The 19,096-nt window shown below is 35.6% G+C and overlaps 1 protein-coding gene and 1 long non-coding RNA gene across 2 annotated transcripts in view; both read left to right on the top strand.

Annotated features, from left to right (window-relative positions):
* The first annotated feature begins 2,336 nt into the window (after positions 1–2,336).
* LOC111507319 (uncharacterized) overlaps positions 2,337–19,096 on the top strand; it is a 67,076-nt gene continuing 50,316 nt past the window's right edge. Inside the window, exon 1 of the mRNA XM_023162615.2 lies at positions 2,337–2,492. Coding sequence (XP_023018383.2) covers positions 2,472–2,492 — 21 coding nt within the window. The 5' untranslated portion in view covers positions 2,337–2,471. The remainder of the gene's footprint in view (positions 2,493–19,096) is intronic.
* Positions 7,661–12,617, top strand: LOC141480987 (uncharacterized). Its single transcript, XR_012464684.1, has 2 exons — positions 7,661–8,935; positions 8,996–12,617. It is a non-coding gene; the product is annotated as an uncharacterized lncRNA (long non-coding RNA).

The raw sequence follows: 19,096 nt of genomic DNA on the forward strand, positions 1-19,096 counted from the left end.
TGCCGTGAGGCGAAAAGCCACTGAACTGAGACTTACCTATCACATTTTGAAACACCAAACAGCATTGCTTTGATATTGCTAGTTTTTTGCTAAAGTGCCACAAGTGGGACAAGCGGGAAGTGTCTCGGGAAATATCAAATTAGGAGGGAACTCTCCTTTTCACTTCAAGAGGCTCTATGCATTTTAGATAACCAGCCAACCTCTGATCCTTCTAGACGTATATTTACGAGATTCCGCAAAAACTCAACCCAGACACACCAGACCTAACGCAGTTCGAAATTTCCAATACAGAGCTTCTTCAGTCTGGAAAAAATGAACTGCACAAACCGATAATCATCGAAGAAATTTAATGAGTTCTTTCAGGTTCTGCACTAGGCCCGAATTAGACGAATACTTATAGATTGAAGAAAGTAAGAAGTACCCACCGCCATATGGCCAAAATTTTACATCAGTTGCTGAAACTGGAGTATTTGATTCTGGCTTGGTTTGTCAAAGGAAGAACTGTTTCATCCCTAAAAATGTAGATTCGTCTATTCCAAAGAGTTGTTTACCGGCATCTTATATGCATGAGTACTCTGAACAGTTGACCCAGTAATTCAACGCAGTACAAGCGTAATCTCCCTATGACCTGGATCAATATGGTGTTTGATAGAATATTTCATAAGCTCATCGTGTATTTGCCTAGATGTCTTTTTGTATCCGAGATGCCTTGAACAACTGATACCGTTCTGGGAAACTACCATAATATCTGATCGAGCTGAAGTCCAAACAGAATGGGACACTTTCAGAAGAGGAGATTACCTCATCCCATTATCCATTGCTTTGAAGGTTACCCCTTCCCTTTATTTCATATGGATGATCTTGAGCTTGATGGCTCTGGAAGAAAAGATTTCAGTTAAACAATCAAAACATGTCAATACATGTCAATGTAACATTCCTTTTGACACGGCCATCCTCACTAGCAGGAAGCAAACATTATATAGAAATACAATATTACAAAAGACTCACCAAAGTTGGTTTGAAATATAAAAAAGGCATACAAATTGATTCAAACATACAAAACCGAAAAGGCAAATGCAATATATATATATATATATATATATATATATATATATATATATATATATATATATACATATATGAAAGAAGGGATATTGAGTGGATATGGTATTATCAATGAAGAGGAATTTTTTGGACAAGCACTCATATGAAAGTGGGCAAACCGTAGACACGTGTTTCTGGCTATTTAGCCTTCGTCAGTACGGTACAGCCAAATGTAAAGGATGGGCAACACTTGGTTGCGAAAAAAAGGGTCGAAAACAAAACAAGCGGATTCACCATCAGGGAGCCAACTGTGGTTTCGTGTCATCGTTGGAAGACCTCGTGATTACAAGGACTAACTCCCAACTTCGTCACGGGTGCAGCTATAGCCATCTGTGTGACATCCGGGTCCAAGATAAATCAAACATGAAAGAAGGGATATTGAGTGGATATGGTATTATCAATGAAGAGGATTTTTTTGGACAAGCACTCATATGAAAGTGGGCAAACCGTAGACACGTGTTTCTGGCTATTTAGCCTTCGACACGAAACCGCAGTTGGCTCCCTGATGGTGAATCCGCTTGTTTTGTTTTCGCCCCTTTTTTTCGCAACCAAGTGTTGCCCATCCTTTACACTTGGCTGTACCGTACTGACGAAGGCTAAATAGCCAGAAACACGTGTCTACGGTTTGCCCACTTTCATATATATATATATATATATATATATATATATATATATATATATATATATATATATATATATATATATATATATATAATCGACAAAGGTTATTGCTGGAAAATAATTCCTATATATATATATATATATATATATATATATATATATATATATATATATATATATATTCTCCTGAAGTGAGGAAAATGTGATATGAAAAGTTTCTTTCAAAGAAGCAGATAGTAACAAATCGACGAAAATCATAATTCACAAGTTTTTTATATAATTAGTTCGCAGATATTTTAATTATGTTTTTTGAAGTAATTTCAACACACATCATCACAGATACTTGAAAAGGGTTGCCACGGCGGTCATGAACATTACTCTGACTTCTTAAATTCACGATCTAATGATGTTCTTCGTCCTACGTGCAATAAACCTTTCTCTGGATTTGCTCAAAAACATTATCAAACGAAAATATTTAAAGAGGATTATTTTCAATAGATCATCCCGTATATATGGAATTCAAAACGTCGTAACGACTTCAACTTACAGTTTGTGTTGAGTAGATCAGAATCTCACAAGATCCGCTTACGTTATTTTTAGGGTTATAAGTTTCGAAGATCGACCTGTTGGGGCCGCGTTCTTCTACCTGTTCCCCTTCCTTGACCGCGCCAACTCAAGAAGAAACAACAAATAATCCAGTAATGAACGTGAGTGCGTGAACTGAGTATTTAGTTTGTGCTAGAAACATGAAAGTTACTCAGTTGTTGGTAAGGAATTTTTTCATTTTTCGTACACCTTTTTGTTAGGATACATACTTAGTATATTGACTGTAGGGACTAAAAGTGAAAAGAATAAAACATTATATAACAGGCATAACGATTCTTTGTAATGTTGATTGTGTAACTGTTTTTTTACAGTTCATACTTTTATTGTCTTACCGTCATTTTCTACAATAGTTGTTAAAGCTTATTCAGTTGTTACCTAACCTGTTGGACAATTAAATACACACATGTTCAACATTCAATGAACTTTGGTCTTGCAGTCAGTATCAATAGATCATTCATGTATCTACGAGTCACAGTTATTATTATATAAACATCGAGTACTATTATGTTGTCCTATCAGAGTCGAGAAAATGTTTGGTGTTTCTGAGAAAGAATAATATTGAACTTATAGGTTATAGCATTAGTTTAACTTGAAATATTACAGTAGGTCTTGAGGAAATCAAATACAGGGTGAGTCAACAAGATTCCCTCGGTCCATTGCTATCAGAGGAAACAATTTTTAGAACTGCTCATTTTTTTGCAATCATATCGATAAATACCATCTTTCAAAATTATTTTCTCGCATACTGGGTGATTCAATCGAGCATGGCCAACCCAACTTATATTTTTTTAATAGAACACCCTGTATATAAATACGTCATTCGATTTCATATTTTTTAGCTCTCTAAGGAATTTTTGTTTTCGAATTTCCATTGCAGCATTGCCAGGTTATTTCAGAAAATCCTATTTTGCATACAATATTTTTTTAATTCACCACCCGCATGTCTACAGCCATTAAGTGGATATTTTTAGAAATAGTTACTATATAAGTCAATATTACTATGATAATTTCGGGAATCTCAACTTTCGGAAACAATATATAGGGTGCTCGGTAAAACCGGCATAAAACAAGCATAATTCAACTTTTTCAAATGGAACACCCTGTAGTTTTTCATTTGTATGAAATGTTTCAACATTTCAAAATATTTTTTATATACAAAAAACTGATATTTTACAAATTATACCAAGTTTCAGTAATTTTTGTAACCACAAATAAAATATTTTTTTACGTTGACTTACTCAAATTTGTTTTTCGAATATTTAAACTAATCGCTAGTACATTAGCATTTTTCATACCATCTAGTGATAGTTTCAGCGGTTTCAACGGTAAGAAATGGATGGAAAACCCAGTTATTCATGACTGACATAAAAAAATTAATCTCGGAATTTGTCAATAACGCCGTGTGTTGAAGTTTTTCTCGTGTAGATTCAATCATTTTCATTATGAATGATGTATTGGAAGATATGGGGCAAATGGTTTGTGCTTTGGGGAAAAGTGACTAAAACTGCCTCCTTGCATCTAGGATTTACAAGGAGAAGTTCTCCGAAAGAAGACAATCAGATGGAAGGGCATTTTAGGCTCGAAATACAAGATTTGAAAGAACTGGTAAGTTAATCACGAAGTTCGAACGTGTCTGCCCTGTAAAAAATGACGAGAATATATTTCAAATTGCTTTTCACCTTGTTGAAAATCCCAATGTGAGTACCTGAGACCTGAGCAGGGAATTAGGATTTTCTCAAACCAGCGTGTCTCGAATGAAACGAGCAAGAAAATTTCATTCTTACCATATGCAATTGATGAAAGAGTTGAGACGAAGAGATTTTTAAAAACGTGTTCCATATGGAACAAGACTTAGAATGCAGCTACAACAAGACGGTGCACCACCACATTGTGAAACTTAGGTACGGGAATACCTAAACGATCATTTTAATAAAAAATGGATAGGTAGGGGTGGTCCTCTGGCGTGGCCATCCAGATCACATGACCTGACCAAAATTGATTTTTTTCATGGGAGTATACCAAATGGATTGTCTACCATACTCCTCCAACATCTATAGAAGACATGAAACGAAGAATCACTAGAGCATTCAGGGAAATCTCAAAGGATATGCTGGAAACGTGTAGCGAATTCGTTTGAAAAATGACTGACATTATGTGTTGCAGACATTCTGGTAGAATGTCTGCAACAAAGACAGTAGGAGTTACCTCATTTCAGGTAGACTGTGACGTCATCACAGCAGCCAGGTTGCCTCTTGGCTCGCTATACAAGGCAGACAGACCACCCAGTCAACCAGAGTACACCAAATTGTCACGTGGTGTCCTGTCACCCAGCGTTGAACCAATCAGAGTGTATTGTCACGCAGCTCGCCAGCTTATCAGAGTGCACACTTTTGCATCTCGGAACATGGTGGTGAGAAATTTGAAGTTTCTGTGGACATAAATAATTCAGGCAGACAGACGACCAGACGTATCTCTCAACAAGACAGACCACCCAGTCACGTGGCGCACTTACGTCAGCTCATCTTTTCGCTGAACACATTTTTTTTTCATGACATCATAAACAAGTTTTCGTTGGAGAATTTTGCCATTTTGAACATCTTTTGGACTCCTCTATTCAATAAAAAAAATAGGCGTTATTGTTCATATGGAAAAAAAATTAGTAAGTAAACGTAAATAAATGAATTTTTTGTGGTTACAACAATTGATATAACTGGGTACAATTTGTAAAATATCTGTTTTTCGCATACTATACCTCTAATAAAAAATGTAGTGGAATGTAGAAACATTTCATACAAATAAAAAAATACTGGGTATTCCATTTGAAAAAGTTGAATTATGTCTGTTCGAGAATGAATGAAACTTGAATGGTTTTACCGAGCACCCTATATATTGTTTCCGAAAGTTCAGATTTCCGAAATTATCATAGTGATGTTGACTAACTATTGGGTGGTGAATTAAAAAGGATTGTCTGCAAATTAGATTTTTCTGGAATAACTTGGCAATGCCGCAATGAAAATTTGAAAACGAATATTCCTCTGAGAGCTGAACAATATGGAATCGAATTCATATACTGCGTGTTGTATTTGGAAAAATATAACTTTGGTTGGCCACACTCAGCTGAATCACCCAGTATGCGAGAAAATAATTTCGAAAGATAGTATCTATCGATATGACTGCGAAAAAAAATTGAGCAATTTGAAAAATTGTTTTCCCTGATACCAATGGACCGAGGGAATCTTGTTGACTCACCCTGTACAGTTAACAGTAGTTAACAAGAATACTAGGTAGGTACTCATTTAATACATTTTTATTAGAAATTCCATTATCCATTGTCTATTCCGTTGAATTATGAATAGTGACATGACAAATCGATTTTACAAACTTATTGCTACATCGAGAATTATTATTCCCAATATCGATTTAAGAAAAGTCATTATATTTCGTGTTTACATATTTCACATGGATCCGAAGTGTAGTGAAGAAACTGAAATTGTCTTATTCCCTTTAAATATCTACATTATTTACCAGCTACATCAAGATAGTTGTTGTTTGTTATTTCTCGTGATCTATTTTATCAAATCTTTTGTACGAGGATCCGGATGCAGAATTGCCGACAAAAATTTTTTTAGAGGAAATGAAACGTTTTTATTTCCAAAAATTGGGATTACGAGAATGAGAGTAAGGTATGTTTGTTCTCCGATTTAACAAAATCAATATTACGTTTGATAAATTGATGGAAGTAGCTATTAACTACGTGGTAGGAGAAATGAGAAATGAAACTTTCTATATTTTTTTGCCACTTTTATTTGTAACTTATTTGTAACATCCTATAAGGACATTTTCAAAGTAATACAATAAACTGTTTATTGAATTAGTGTGTATTGTATTATTGTATTGTATTATTGTATATGTATGAATATATGTGAAAATGATATAAATAAAATGTAAAAATATGAAAACGTTCATTTGTGGAGAATAAGACACTGTTTTACATGAAATACAAAAAATACAAATATTGAGAGCAATGGGTGAAACGTCAATAATATGCAAAAATGGAGAAAAGAAAGTAATAGAGGAAATAAAAAAGAGAACAAGATTTCGATCATCAATCGTTATTGGGTAACGACTGGCCTATTCTAGGTTACTCTCAGATCAATGAGGCTCATCTTATACCTACGGGTGTGAAGTTATCCACATCCACGAAGTTCACTGAGAAAAAAATATATAATTATTATTTTTTCATTTACCGACTCTGTATACCTACTATTTTTCAATATGATACGCTTATTGACTGATTTATTAGTAAAAAAACCGTCCTAGACTATTAAACTATTTGAAGGGTTGAAAACAGGGTGGAAATATTTAAAAAATTTGTAACATGTATTATACACCTGCAATATCGAGATATGTTATTTCAGATGATCTATTCGACAGAAAAAACTTTACGTCACAGTTTTCCAGGTCGTTTGAGGGGGTGAAAATGGGGTAAAAATAATAAGAAAATTCGTAACATGAAGAATCGACTTTGTACACCTACAAAATTGAGACGTATTATTCGTGATGATCTATTCGACGAAAAAAATTCACGTCATAGTTTTCCAGGCCGTCTGAGGGGGTGAAAATGTGGTGGAAAAAATCGTATCTTCGAAAATTGAATGTGTACACCTACAAGTTTGAGATATGTTATCCATGATATCTATTCGACAGAAAAAACTTCACGTCATAGTATTTCAGGCCGTCTGAGGGGATGTAAATACAAAAAATTATATCTTTGAAAACTGAATTTGTACACCTACAAAATTGAGATACTCCTGATGATCGATTTAACAAAAAAAACACCGTGTTAGAGTTTTTCAGCATTGAGAAGGTGAAAATGAAGTGGAAACAAACTGACTGAAAACTTCAATACCATATTAGTTGATATATGTAATGAATTGATGAATGTTACAGTCTGACAACGCTGCAAAGTCAGTTTGTTTTAGATGCTCTATATGAATACATATCTGATAGAATTGTAGTAATAAATAGACCCATAGAAACATTGTATATAATGAAAACGAAAAAACAAAATAAGAAATAAATTCAGTGTCCCGGTAGATTGAGTTATCTATGTTTAATATACTACCATATTATTTGAAACCCGCCAGGTGTCAGGAATAACATATCTCAATCTTGTAGGTGTACAAACTCAATTTTTGAATCTATGATTTTTTCAAGTTTCTGCCTCATTTGCACCCCCTCAGATGACCTGGAAAACTATGACAAAGTTGTTTTCGTAGAATAGATCGTCAGAAATAACATATATCAATTTTGTAGGGGTACAAAAGTAGTTGTTTACAGCTGATTCTCGGCCTCCCCCCACCACTATGACGTATTAATTGCTTTTTTTATTGGTTGTTGTTTGGTGAAGTTTTTTTGTTGTGCAGTGAAGTCAAGGCGTTGTGACCTTGAAGTGTCTGGTGCATGGATCGTTCAGATTTTTTTTTCATATGAGATTTTGTGTGTTTATGTGTGTGTGTGTGTGTGTGTAGGAGAATGCACGGTACAGGGTTTCATCATGTGCTTGTTTGTCTATGTACAAACATACGTCTGCATACTTCGAAGATCCTCCAAGTAATAAATGCTCCATCGGTGTTAGGGCACCAAGTTAGTAGTGGAGTGACGTCACAGCAATAACCGTTCAACGGCTAGAGAGCGACATGTTCACTCCACGACGTGTGGCAGAGTAATGCGTATTCATCGGTCTGCCCTCACCTCTCCCGAAGCGATGAAGGTTCGCTCTAGCCCCGCTATCGATGGTGACACAACGGCAGCCGAGGACCGTTTGCCTAGCGTCTACCCTCTCCGAGACCGCAACGACCACTGCTTGCTCGTATATCGACATCTGTTATCGCATTCAGTTGGGAGGTAATCTTGGCGCATGTAGTTGAGAAGTGGGGTTGGCTATGACGTCTTGACGGGTCCTATCAGAGTGTATTTAAGAAGCGTACGAGTGTTGGCTATGTCAGTTTACATCAAGTGAGTTAGTGAGAACTATTATATAAAATGTATTCCTGTGACTGTGGTAAATCTTTCACTCGTAGTGATAATCTTCGTCGGCATCAGCTCCAGAGTTGCCAAGGAGGGCCTGCAGTGAAACGGGTGAGAGTGGATAATGCAACACCTATGTATACGTGCAATTGTTGTAATGTGACAATTCCTATGACCCAAGTGAATTCTCACCGAAGAACCATGAGTCATAAAAATAATGCATGTGTTCAATTGTCTGACGGTGTTCAAATTATAACGAATGCATTCAATTGCCGCATTGCTACATACAGGGTGGAGAGTTCGATTGTAACCAGTGACTACATGTCATTTTTCAATGAGATTAGGCAGAAGGTCATTGAATTACTGGAATCAGCCATCAGGATCCATAAAAGCATCAAGGTGAATATGGAAGTTTTTGGGAATTATATTCTTCAGACTGATGATTCGAGGGACACGAAGTCATTTAATTCCCAAAATAAAATAGTGGACCAATCTTCAGATTTGAATGCTGTTTTTGATGGATTCCGTGATGTAATTGTGGCTCAAACGACTGAGTTCCAGGATCGTGACTCAGGTATTTATTTTTTAAAAATTTCAATAAGATTGAATAGTAATTTTTTTTTTAATAATTCAGGTTGGACTTGTGAAAAAATATTGTTTCTCGAGGTCAACATTAATAAATACAGTCCACTGGAAGGACGTTCATATGTGAAGCTGCCTCAATGTATTCAATGGAAGAAAGCTGTTGTGAATGTTCGTAATGAAGATCAATATTGTTTTGCTTGGGCTATAACATCAGCATTATATCCTGCAGATAGTCGAGTGTCCGAACTTACGTCATATCCACATTTTTCCACTGTTTTAGATGTCACAGGTATGGATTTTCCGGTTAAAGTTAATAATAAGAGTATCGAAATATTCGAAGATAGGAATGATATTTCAATTAATGTTTACGGTTTAGAGAGTACATTTGAGAAGGGTAAAATGAAGTATGAAGTGATTGGTCCATTGCGATACTCACAGAGAAGACTCCGGAGACATGTCAATTTGTTGTTTATAACTGATGACTCCGGTAATGGTCACTATTGTTGGATCAAAGATCTTTCAAGATTAGTTTCTAATCAACTATCAGCTCATAGACAGAAAAAATATTTTTGTGACGGATGTTTGATATATTTTTCTGATGAGAGATTGCTTTTACGTCATAATATGTATGATTGTAATCACATTAGTACCACAACACCAACTACTAATTTAAAGATCAATAAATATGGTAGAATGGTTGCGGAAAATAAACTAATGTTTGAAAACTTTGAGAGGCAAATGAGGGTGCCATTTGTAGTGTATGCTGATTTTGAATCAGTGCTTAAACCGATTCATGTGAATGAGCCAAATCCTGAAAGTTCATACACGATTAAAACATTCAAACATGCCCCATATTCATTATCTTATTTGATAAAGTGTTCATATAATGATGATTTGTCAAAATTTGTTACATATAGGGGTGTAGATGCAGCTCAGAAATTTGTGAGTAGCATTGAAGATGATTTGAAAGAGATACATGAAAATCATCTCAGAAACCCTAAACCGATGGATACACAAACTGACGAAGAAGAAGAACAGTTTGCTGCAGCCAGAACTTGTGGTATATGTAATAAAGCATTTACTGATGGTGAAGTCAAAGTAAGAGATCATTGTCATGTCACAGGAAAGAAAAGATCACATGCCGCTCACTCGAAATGTAATTTAAATTTCAAAATACCAAACTTCATACCTATCATTTTTCATAATTTAAGTGGTTATGATTGTCATTTATTCATAAAAGAATTGTATAGGAATAAAGAGAAAGTTGATGTTATCCCGCAAACTAAAGAGAAATATATATCTTTCACGAAGCATCTCTTCACACACAGCTATACCGATAAAGATGGTGTGGTTAGGAAGAATTATCTCAAAATGAGATTTATCGATAGTTATAAATTTATGACTAATTCGTTGGAGAAGTTGGGTGCAAACTTGACCTCCGATCAATGTTTGGAGATGCACAAACATTTCCCACAAATTGAGAAATTCAATTTGATGAGACAGAAAGGTGTATTTCCATATAGTTTTGTTGATGACATTGACAAATTGAATTATCCATTACTTCCGACAAAAAATCAGTTTTATGACACACTCAATTGTGAACATATATCGGAAACTGATTATGATAGGGCTAGAAATGTTTGGAATTTATTCGAGTGTCAGAATTTGGGGGAATACTCTGATTTGTATTTGAAGTCGGATGTATTGCTACTATGTGATATTTTTGAAAACTTCCGCACCACAAGTTTAGAGATATATAACTTAGATCCGGCACAATATTATACTGCACCTGGATTATCATGGGATGCCATGTTGAAGTTCACTAATGTTGAATTGGAATTACTAACTGACATTGATATGATTCACTTTTTTCAAAAAGGTATACGAGGTGGAATTAGTCAATGTAGCGAGAGGAAACATATAGCAAATAATAGATTTTTACCCAATTATAATCCCAATGAACCTTCCACATTCATTACATATTTAGATGCAACAAATCTATACGGTCACAGTATGTCACAACCTCTACCAACAAGTGAATTTACATGGTTGACACCAAATGAAATTCTTAATCTTGATGTGATGGATGTGAGTACTGATAGTCCGTATGGGTATGTATTTGAAGTGGACATTCATTATCCACAAGAGTTGCATGATAAACATTCTGACCTTCCATTTTTAGTCGAAAAAATAATACCACCTCGTACACAATCGAAAATTCCCAAATTAATTCCAAATTTGAATGATAAAAGAAAATATATTGTTCATTATAGGAATCTACAGCAAGCTGTCAAAAATGGATTGATTGTAATGAATACACATAGAGTATTGAAATTCAAACAATCATGCTGGATGAAACCCTATATAGATCTTAATACTGAAATGCGTAATAGGTCTAACAACAAATCTGTTAAAGATTTCTATAAACTAATGAATAATGCGGTGTATGGAAAGACAATGGAGAATGTAGATAATCGAATTGATGTTAGACTCGTTACACATTGGGAAAATATAAAGAAAAATATAGGTGCCAGCACTCTCATAGCCAAACCAAATTTCAAAAATTGTTCAATTTTCACTGATAATTTCGTTGCCATTCAATTGGGTAGAGTGAAGGTTCATTACGATAAACCATTATATTTGGGATTTTCCATATTAGAATTATCTAAAACAGTCATGTATGACTTTTTCTATGGATGCATCAAACAACACTTTGATGAAAATGTCTCTTTACTTTACACAGATACCGACTCGCTCATTCTTAAAGTAAACACAGAACATTTTTATGAATTCATAAAAACTAACATAAGTAGATTTGATACATCCAATTACAGTATAGTTAACCAATTCAATATTCCAGTAACAAGTTCAGTCTTGGGTAACTTCAAAGATGAATTTCCAAATGATCCAATCATGAGTTTTTATGGTACAGGTGCTAAAGCATATTATGTGAAATCTGTTGATGGTGAATTTAAGAAAGCCAAAGGGGTTAAACGATCGGTAATAAAGAATGAATTGACATGCGAAGATTATCAAAAAATCGTCGAACAAGGTGGTATGATATTCAGAAAGATGAATTCATTTAGAAGCGTGTTGCATGATATGTATACTGAATTGAAAAATAAAGTTGCATTATCATACCACGACGATAAACGATTTATCATTCCGAATACTACCCACACTCTTCCTTGGGGTCATAATGATATTGAATTTTATGAAAACGATCCAAATGAGAACATTCGTTGGATAAGTAATATTATTCAACAATCACAATCTCAGGAGACTCCATTGGATCAATTGATTAATTTATTATCTGCCGAGATCAATGATTGAAGTATCATTCAATATCTTCAAAACCGGAAAATTCAATATGACAGAAGTATTGTGATATTAATGTATTATGTATGTATGTATATGTATTACTGTAATGAATATAAAATGATTGAAATTTTATTTGTATTATTTCTATTTCCCTAATCGATTACTGCAATATATAGTATAATGTAAAAGAAAGGAATATCAGTTTGAAAAGAATCATCGTGGGTGCACAATGTCTAAAACAATCGATAAATTTGGCAGAAAAAAAAAATGGGGTGGTAATGTCATCCGAGGTCCACCCGGCAATGGATTTAAATTAACAAAAGATGGTCATTATGACATGCAAAGAAAAATATTGAAAAATACAAGCGAACCAATTGACAAGAGTGATTGTGTAACTGTATCATACCTTGAGGGGGAAATTAACGGAACAAAGGAGGTTATACTTTTAGCCCTACAAGCTGCAATACAATCCACAATAGGCAATATTGCTCGCGATGCCCGTCAAGCATTTGACGATAAAATTGCAGAGGCTCGGATAACTTTCACTCGTAAATTTGACAAACTTACAAATGATGTAGACATAAAAATGTCTGACATAACAGCGTCTACAAATAAAAAATTTGATGCTATGTCAAACATAACAGCGACTACAATGAAAAAGTATGATGTACTGGAAGAGAGAGTTGAAGTTTTGGAGAAAAGCCATAAAGTCAGGCCATCAGGTGGAGTGGGATATCCAGGACTGAACATTGATCCAAATATTAGAATAATAGAACCAAAACCAAAAGCAACAGATGACGTATTAATTGAACCAACATGGTGAATAGTGAAGTGGAATAGCCTGCCTGGGCAGGGCCTGATTAAGTTAGGTTAGGAAAAAAAATGTGTATTTGAAAAATTAATAATGAAAGTTATCAACAAGTATTATTATATATATTTCAATGTCCCTGAAGTGGCATTAGTGATGTACTCGAATTCTGACTTGACATGTTCCCAACTGTTAAAATTTGAAAAAAAAAATTTAATTTGAAAAAAAAAAGCAAATTTGAAAAAAATTTTTTGAAATTTGAAAATAAATTTTAAAATTAAAAAAAAAATATTTTTTCACAAACCTATACCCTCTTGCCCCCCCCCCCCCCCCCCCCCCGCCTCCTTCTTATTATTTTTTCTAGTTTTGTCATTGCCAAGTTTCGAACTTGGATAGTCTGTGCGGTAGGATGATACCTTAACATCTACGCTGCCACAGGCCCACTTATACTAACAGTTTCAATTCTATTTAAATCACAAGGAATAATGGTGAGAAATAAAGAAAAAAATTTTTGGTCACACGGGGATTTGAACTCATGTCATACGTCTGCATAGGCTAGGGTCTTAACCATTACGCCACCTTACATATTGGTGTTAATAACATTTATTATTCTATATAAGATATGAAAGCTTCATTTATATAAAAATTATTGATTTTTTTTTATGGGTAATCCGGGATTTGAACCACTAATATCAATATTTTACTTTTTTATGAATTAATAAAGGTTAAAAAAAAAAAAAAAAATTGATCGTCGAGATTCGGAATCTTTCTCAAGATTACAACCCGTTCTTTTCTCGAAAAATATCGATCCTGCGAAAAAACCGGGATTTGAACCACTAATATCAATATTTTACTTTTTTTTATGAATTATTAAAGGTTTATAATTAAAAAAAAAATTTTGATCGTCAAGATTCGGAATCTTTCTCAAGATTACAACCCGTTCTTTTCTCGAAAAATATCGATCCTGCGAAAAAACCGGGATTTGAACCACTAATATCAATATTTTACTTTTTTTATGAATTATTAAAGGTTTATAATTAAAAAAAAATTTTGATCGTCAAGATTCGGAATTTTTCTCAAGATTACAACCCATTCTTTTCTCGAAAAATATCGATCCTGCGAAAAAATTAATAGAGACCAAATTTGTTGGAAATTGAATTCTCTACAACTTTTGTCATTACTATTTTTCGTGTAAAATTGAAAATAAGTGTAATAAATTCAATATTACATAATGAGATTACAACCCGTTCTTTTCTTGAAAAATATCAATCCTGCGAAAAAATTAATATAGACCAAATTTGTTGGAAATTGAATTCTCTACAACTTTTGTCATTACCATTTTTCGTGTAAAATTGAAAATAAGTGTAATAAATTTAATATTACATAATGAGATTACAACCCGTTCTTTTCTCGAAAAATATCAATCCTGCGAAAAAATTAATAGAGACCAAATTTGTTGGAAATTAAATTCTCTACAACTTTTGTCATTACTATTTTTCGTGTTAAATTGAAAATAAGTGTAATAAATTCAATATTACATAATGAGATTACAACCCGTTCTTTTCTTGAAAAATATCAATCCTGCGAAAAAATTAATGAAGACCAAATTTGTTGGAAATTGAATTCTCTACAACTTTTGTCATTACCATTTTTCGTGTAAAACTGAAAATAAGTGTAATAAATTTAATATTACATAATGAGATTACAACCCGTTCTTTTCTCGAAAAATATCAATCCTGCGAAAAAATTGATAGAGACCAAATTTGTTGGAAATTAAATTCTCTACAACTTTTGTCATTACTATTTTTCGTGTTAAATTGAAAATAAGTGTAATAAATTCAATATTACATAATGAGATTACAACCCGTTCTTTTCTCGAAAAATATCAATCCTGCGAAAAAAATAATAGAGACCAAATTTGTTGGAAATTAAATTCTCTACAACTTTTGTCATTACTATTTTTCGTGTAAAATTGAAAATAAGTGTAATAAATTCAATATTATAATAATGAGATTCCACCACTCATTTCTCAAAAAATATCGATTCTACATACACACTGAACATTAAATACCCCCATTATTGATTTTAATAATATAGATTTACAAAAAATAAAGATTTTTTTCTCCAGTCACAATTCAAGTAGATGATCAATGCCGGTTCTATGACTGAGGATGACCAATGCCGGTTCTATGACTAAAAATTTTTAATTTTATGTTTCATTAAAAAAAAAATTTAACAACACACTGTAGTCCCCGCCCACTCTCCTCCACTTTTAGCCCCGCCCCCTTCCCACCATTGCTCGCCTCACCCCACAATTGCGCATGCGCGCCCCCACCTCACTCCCACCACTCCCACTTCTGCCTACACCCTGAGGAGCACACTTCTCGGCATTCAGTACGACCAAGTCTTCTCATCGAGTGCAGTCCAGCTACAGCAATCTACTACAACACCAGTCTAATACAGCAGTCTTCTACAGTCTACAACAAGCGAATTTTGAGTAAGTTATCAATGTTACTTTTTCATAACAACTAACTTTGTATTACATTTTCAGAATGGAAAACTACACGCAGGAAATCGACAACGCTGTGGCATCGATCATACCTGTGGATGTTGAGGTGGAGCGACCAGGCAGCCCTGACATGTTCGAGGGAGACGAGGTGGCGATGGTCCAAGAGATGAAGGCTTCAATTTCGGGTGGTGTGCAGCGGCCACGCAGCCCTGTCTCATTTCAGGAAGACAGGGTTGTTAACAAAGCCAAGCGGCAATCTGCAGCTAAGGTTGGTCCTATTCAAAGGTATAGGAGTAAATGCAATAGGACTAACCCTTATGCAGGTAGTTGGTCGACCGCCAAAAGGAATCCTCCGAGACGTCCCACACCGCTCGCATTGACAGTGGAAAGACGGAGGGCATATAAGCCGGTGCCGAGGGTGCCATCTCCAGGTGAAATCCTCACCCAATTTGCATTATTAGCGATGTTGACACCCATGGAACTCACACCGGTGCCTGATCCTGCCATGGAGGTCGTGCCACCAGTGTTGAAGCCTGCCGGGGAGATCGCGCCACAAGTGCCACCAGTGCCGGAGCCTGTCGGAGAGGTTAACCCCCAGGAGATGGAAACTTTCCTACAGAGGTGTAGGGATGTTGCACTTGCTTCACGAAATAGTGAGGCCGCGTTGGCTAGCATTTCCCGGGAGGAGAATGAAATTGCTAGCCAACGGCGCGAGTTGTTAATGAGGATGGCCGAGCTAGATCGAAGGACTGCAGCTCTGAAGGAAAGGCGGAAGGCAGAGACCTCTTCGATAGAGCTCAATAATGAACTAAAAATATTTATAAAGAAATTTTTGAATAAAGGGAAATAGTTTTTAGGTCAACTAGGATAGTTTTAGGATAATTAGGTAGCATGGTAGTTTTAGGTTTGTAATTATAATTTTAGGAATAAAAAACAAAAAAAAAACAAATGAAAAAAGAAGTGAAATAAAGGGTGTACATTGTTTTGGTTTGGTACACATTGAACAATGCGATGGTTGGAGCATTTTTCTTCACTTCGTCTTTTCATTATTTTTCTTTTTTTCCATTTTCAATTCCAAGTTCTTTCATCCCCACTCCTCCCCACTCCCTTTCAAAAGTATAAAAGTAGGAATTATCTGTTGGAATATTCAGTTGATCAGCCACCTTCAACATGGAACCTGATTCAACTACTGAGCCGTACAGTGACCCAGCGCATCAACATCCTTACTGGGCTTCTATCCATGAAGGATTCGTGGACTCCACAACGGCACCTCATGACATTCCCTTCGAATTCATGAATAATGACTACAGGGTGCAGGTTCAGCATGTCACTGGGAGTGATGAAGCTGACTTATCGGACGGGGATTATCCGGATCCCTACCAATGGGATGACGAATGGGGTGACCCACCGCCTGTAGACATCACAGATGAGGATGACGACGACGACGACGATGACGCTGGCGACATCAGACTTCCACCATCCCCAATCCTTATCGAGGACAGTCCTCCGCCATCTCCTATCCTAATTGATGACGATGATGTCCTAAATTCCGACGACGATATGTAATCGTTTCCCTGTTTCTCCCACCCTTTCCTTTCCTTTCCTTTCCTTTCCTTCCACGGAGTACACACTTTTTTGGTTGGTGTACACGAGGCACTGCGAGGCTGGGGCAGTGTCTTCCTCCCTCTCTCTTATTAGTTTTTCATAATAATCACTTAGAATTTCTCATAATAATCGCTCAGAGTTTCATGAAGATCGTCATTTTTAATGTTTTCGAATCTCAAACACTGTTCTACATTTACACTTCACCCCCTCCGTTTTATTTCTTCCAATATAAATATAGTATCAATCCCAGTTCTACATCATTCTTCCACAATGTCGATTGCTGATTCCACCACCGAACCGATGAGTGTACCAGAGTCTTCTATGATGAGTACAAGACCCATCCAGGTACATGAAATAGATTCTACGTTTGATCATTTCAGTACAACCTTCGCAGAAATGCTGCAACGCATCTACGATCTTCCTGATGATTTCCCGGAACGTATGCAAGAGGAAGTAGATGAGTTAGACGATCTACAGGATAACGAGCTAGATGATCATGCGGACGACATAATTAGTATATCATCTGATTCAGATGAATCTGATGAATATGAGGACGACATCATCAGTATATCATCAGATACAGATGATTCAGATGATGACACCATCATGATTGTTTCTGATGATGAAGAGCGTTAGTCCATACCATTGTATGGATTAATAGGAAAAACAGCCCTTTTAAGGGCTACAATTAAAGACAATAAACAACTATTTTCAGAGCTATCATTATACTTTCAATCAGAAATAGGTTAACACTATAGTCAAAACTTATGTGAAAGTATCATCATCCAACTCTGTAGTACTCATCATTATATTCAATGATTGAGAAAATATCAACTTCGACTTTTCAGTCAAAGTAGTACTCATCATATACACAGATATTCGATGATAAACCAAATCCTAACTTCGACTTTTTAGTCAAAGTAGTCATTTATCACATAATCTGTGAATTCTACTACTACCGTTTGTGTGAATAATGTAGCCCTGAAAAGGGCTGTTGTTTTTTTTTTTGACCAGTAGGTCCACGGTTATTGTGCCACAGGTTGGACATTATTACATATAATACATGTAGATACTCGGGTGAAGTTTGTTAGTGGCCTCTCGCAAGCTTCACACCAATTTTGTCCCATTTCCATAATTGAGACAGTGTTGTGGGTGTTGACATGGGCATACCACCCTCCATTATTGTTTCTATGCGAATAAAACCGAAAGCAGCACCAGCATAGTTTTTTGTTCTCTCCATCTATTGTGCTGATCAATACGTATGCATCCATTGCACAATACAAATCCAAGGGATCTTCCAATGTCTCACTGACATTGAGCGTTCGCATACCGATCCTCAAAGCACCATCGCCTTCAGTTGTGTCAGCTTCTATCCCTTCATCATCTCCTTCTTCATCCATGACCCTCTCAAACTCCATCACGTCATCATCTTCGTCGCTTTGGTTGGCCTCGTTTTCAACTTCGTCTATCTCATCTTCATCGACTCCAACATCTTCTGCTTCAACTATCACTTCCTCTAGCGGAACATTGACATCATCATCATCTGATTCGTCTATCCAATTGTTTTCATCAACAGCAGATATTCTATTTAATGCAGCATTTATTTTTGCAGAATTCATCTTGTTGTTGTTTGCTCACAGTTGTAGAGAGTGAATGAATGAACTTCAGGATCGCAAGTCGACTTATACGATTGAATAGGAAACGGAAGTGGTACGACTCCCACCTATCACTTGACTCGTTTTAAGTGGGAGAGAAGGATATGGCATCTCTAGTCGATGAAAGAGTGGGCTAGTTGACGAAAGAGCGCATGCGCTAGTTTATTTTCTTCTATAAAAGGTGAAGTATCACCTTTCCTATCCACATTCTATTGCTATCACATATCATTCCTCCAAACCTAAATAATCATT

Source organism: Leptinotarsa decemlineata, unplaced genomic scaffold, assembly GCF_025532065.1.
Source record: "Leptinotarsa decemlineata unplaced genomic scaffold, Ldec_3_MD MMD2_tig00000035_RagTag_RagTag, whole genome shotgun sequence".
Taxonomy (NCBI): domain Eukaryota; kingdom Metazoa; phylum Arthropoda; class Insecta; order Coleoptera; family Chrysomelidae; genus Leptinotarsa; species Leptinotarsa decemlineata.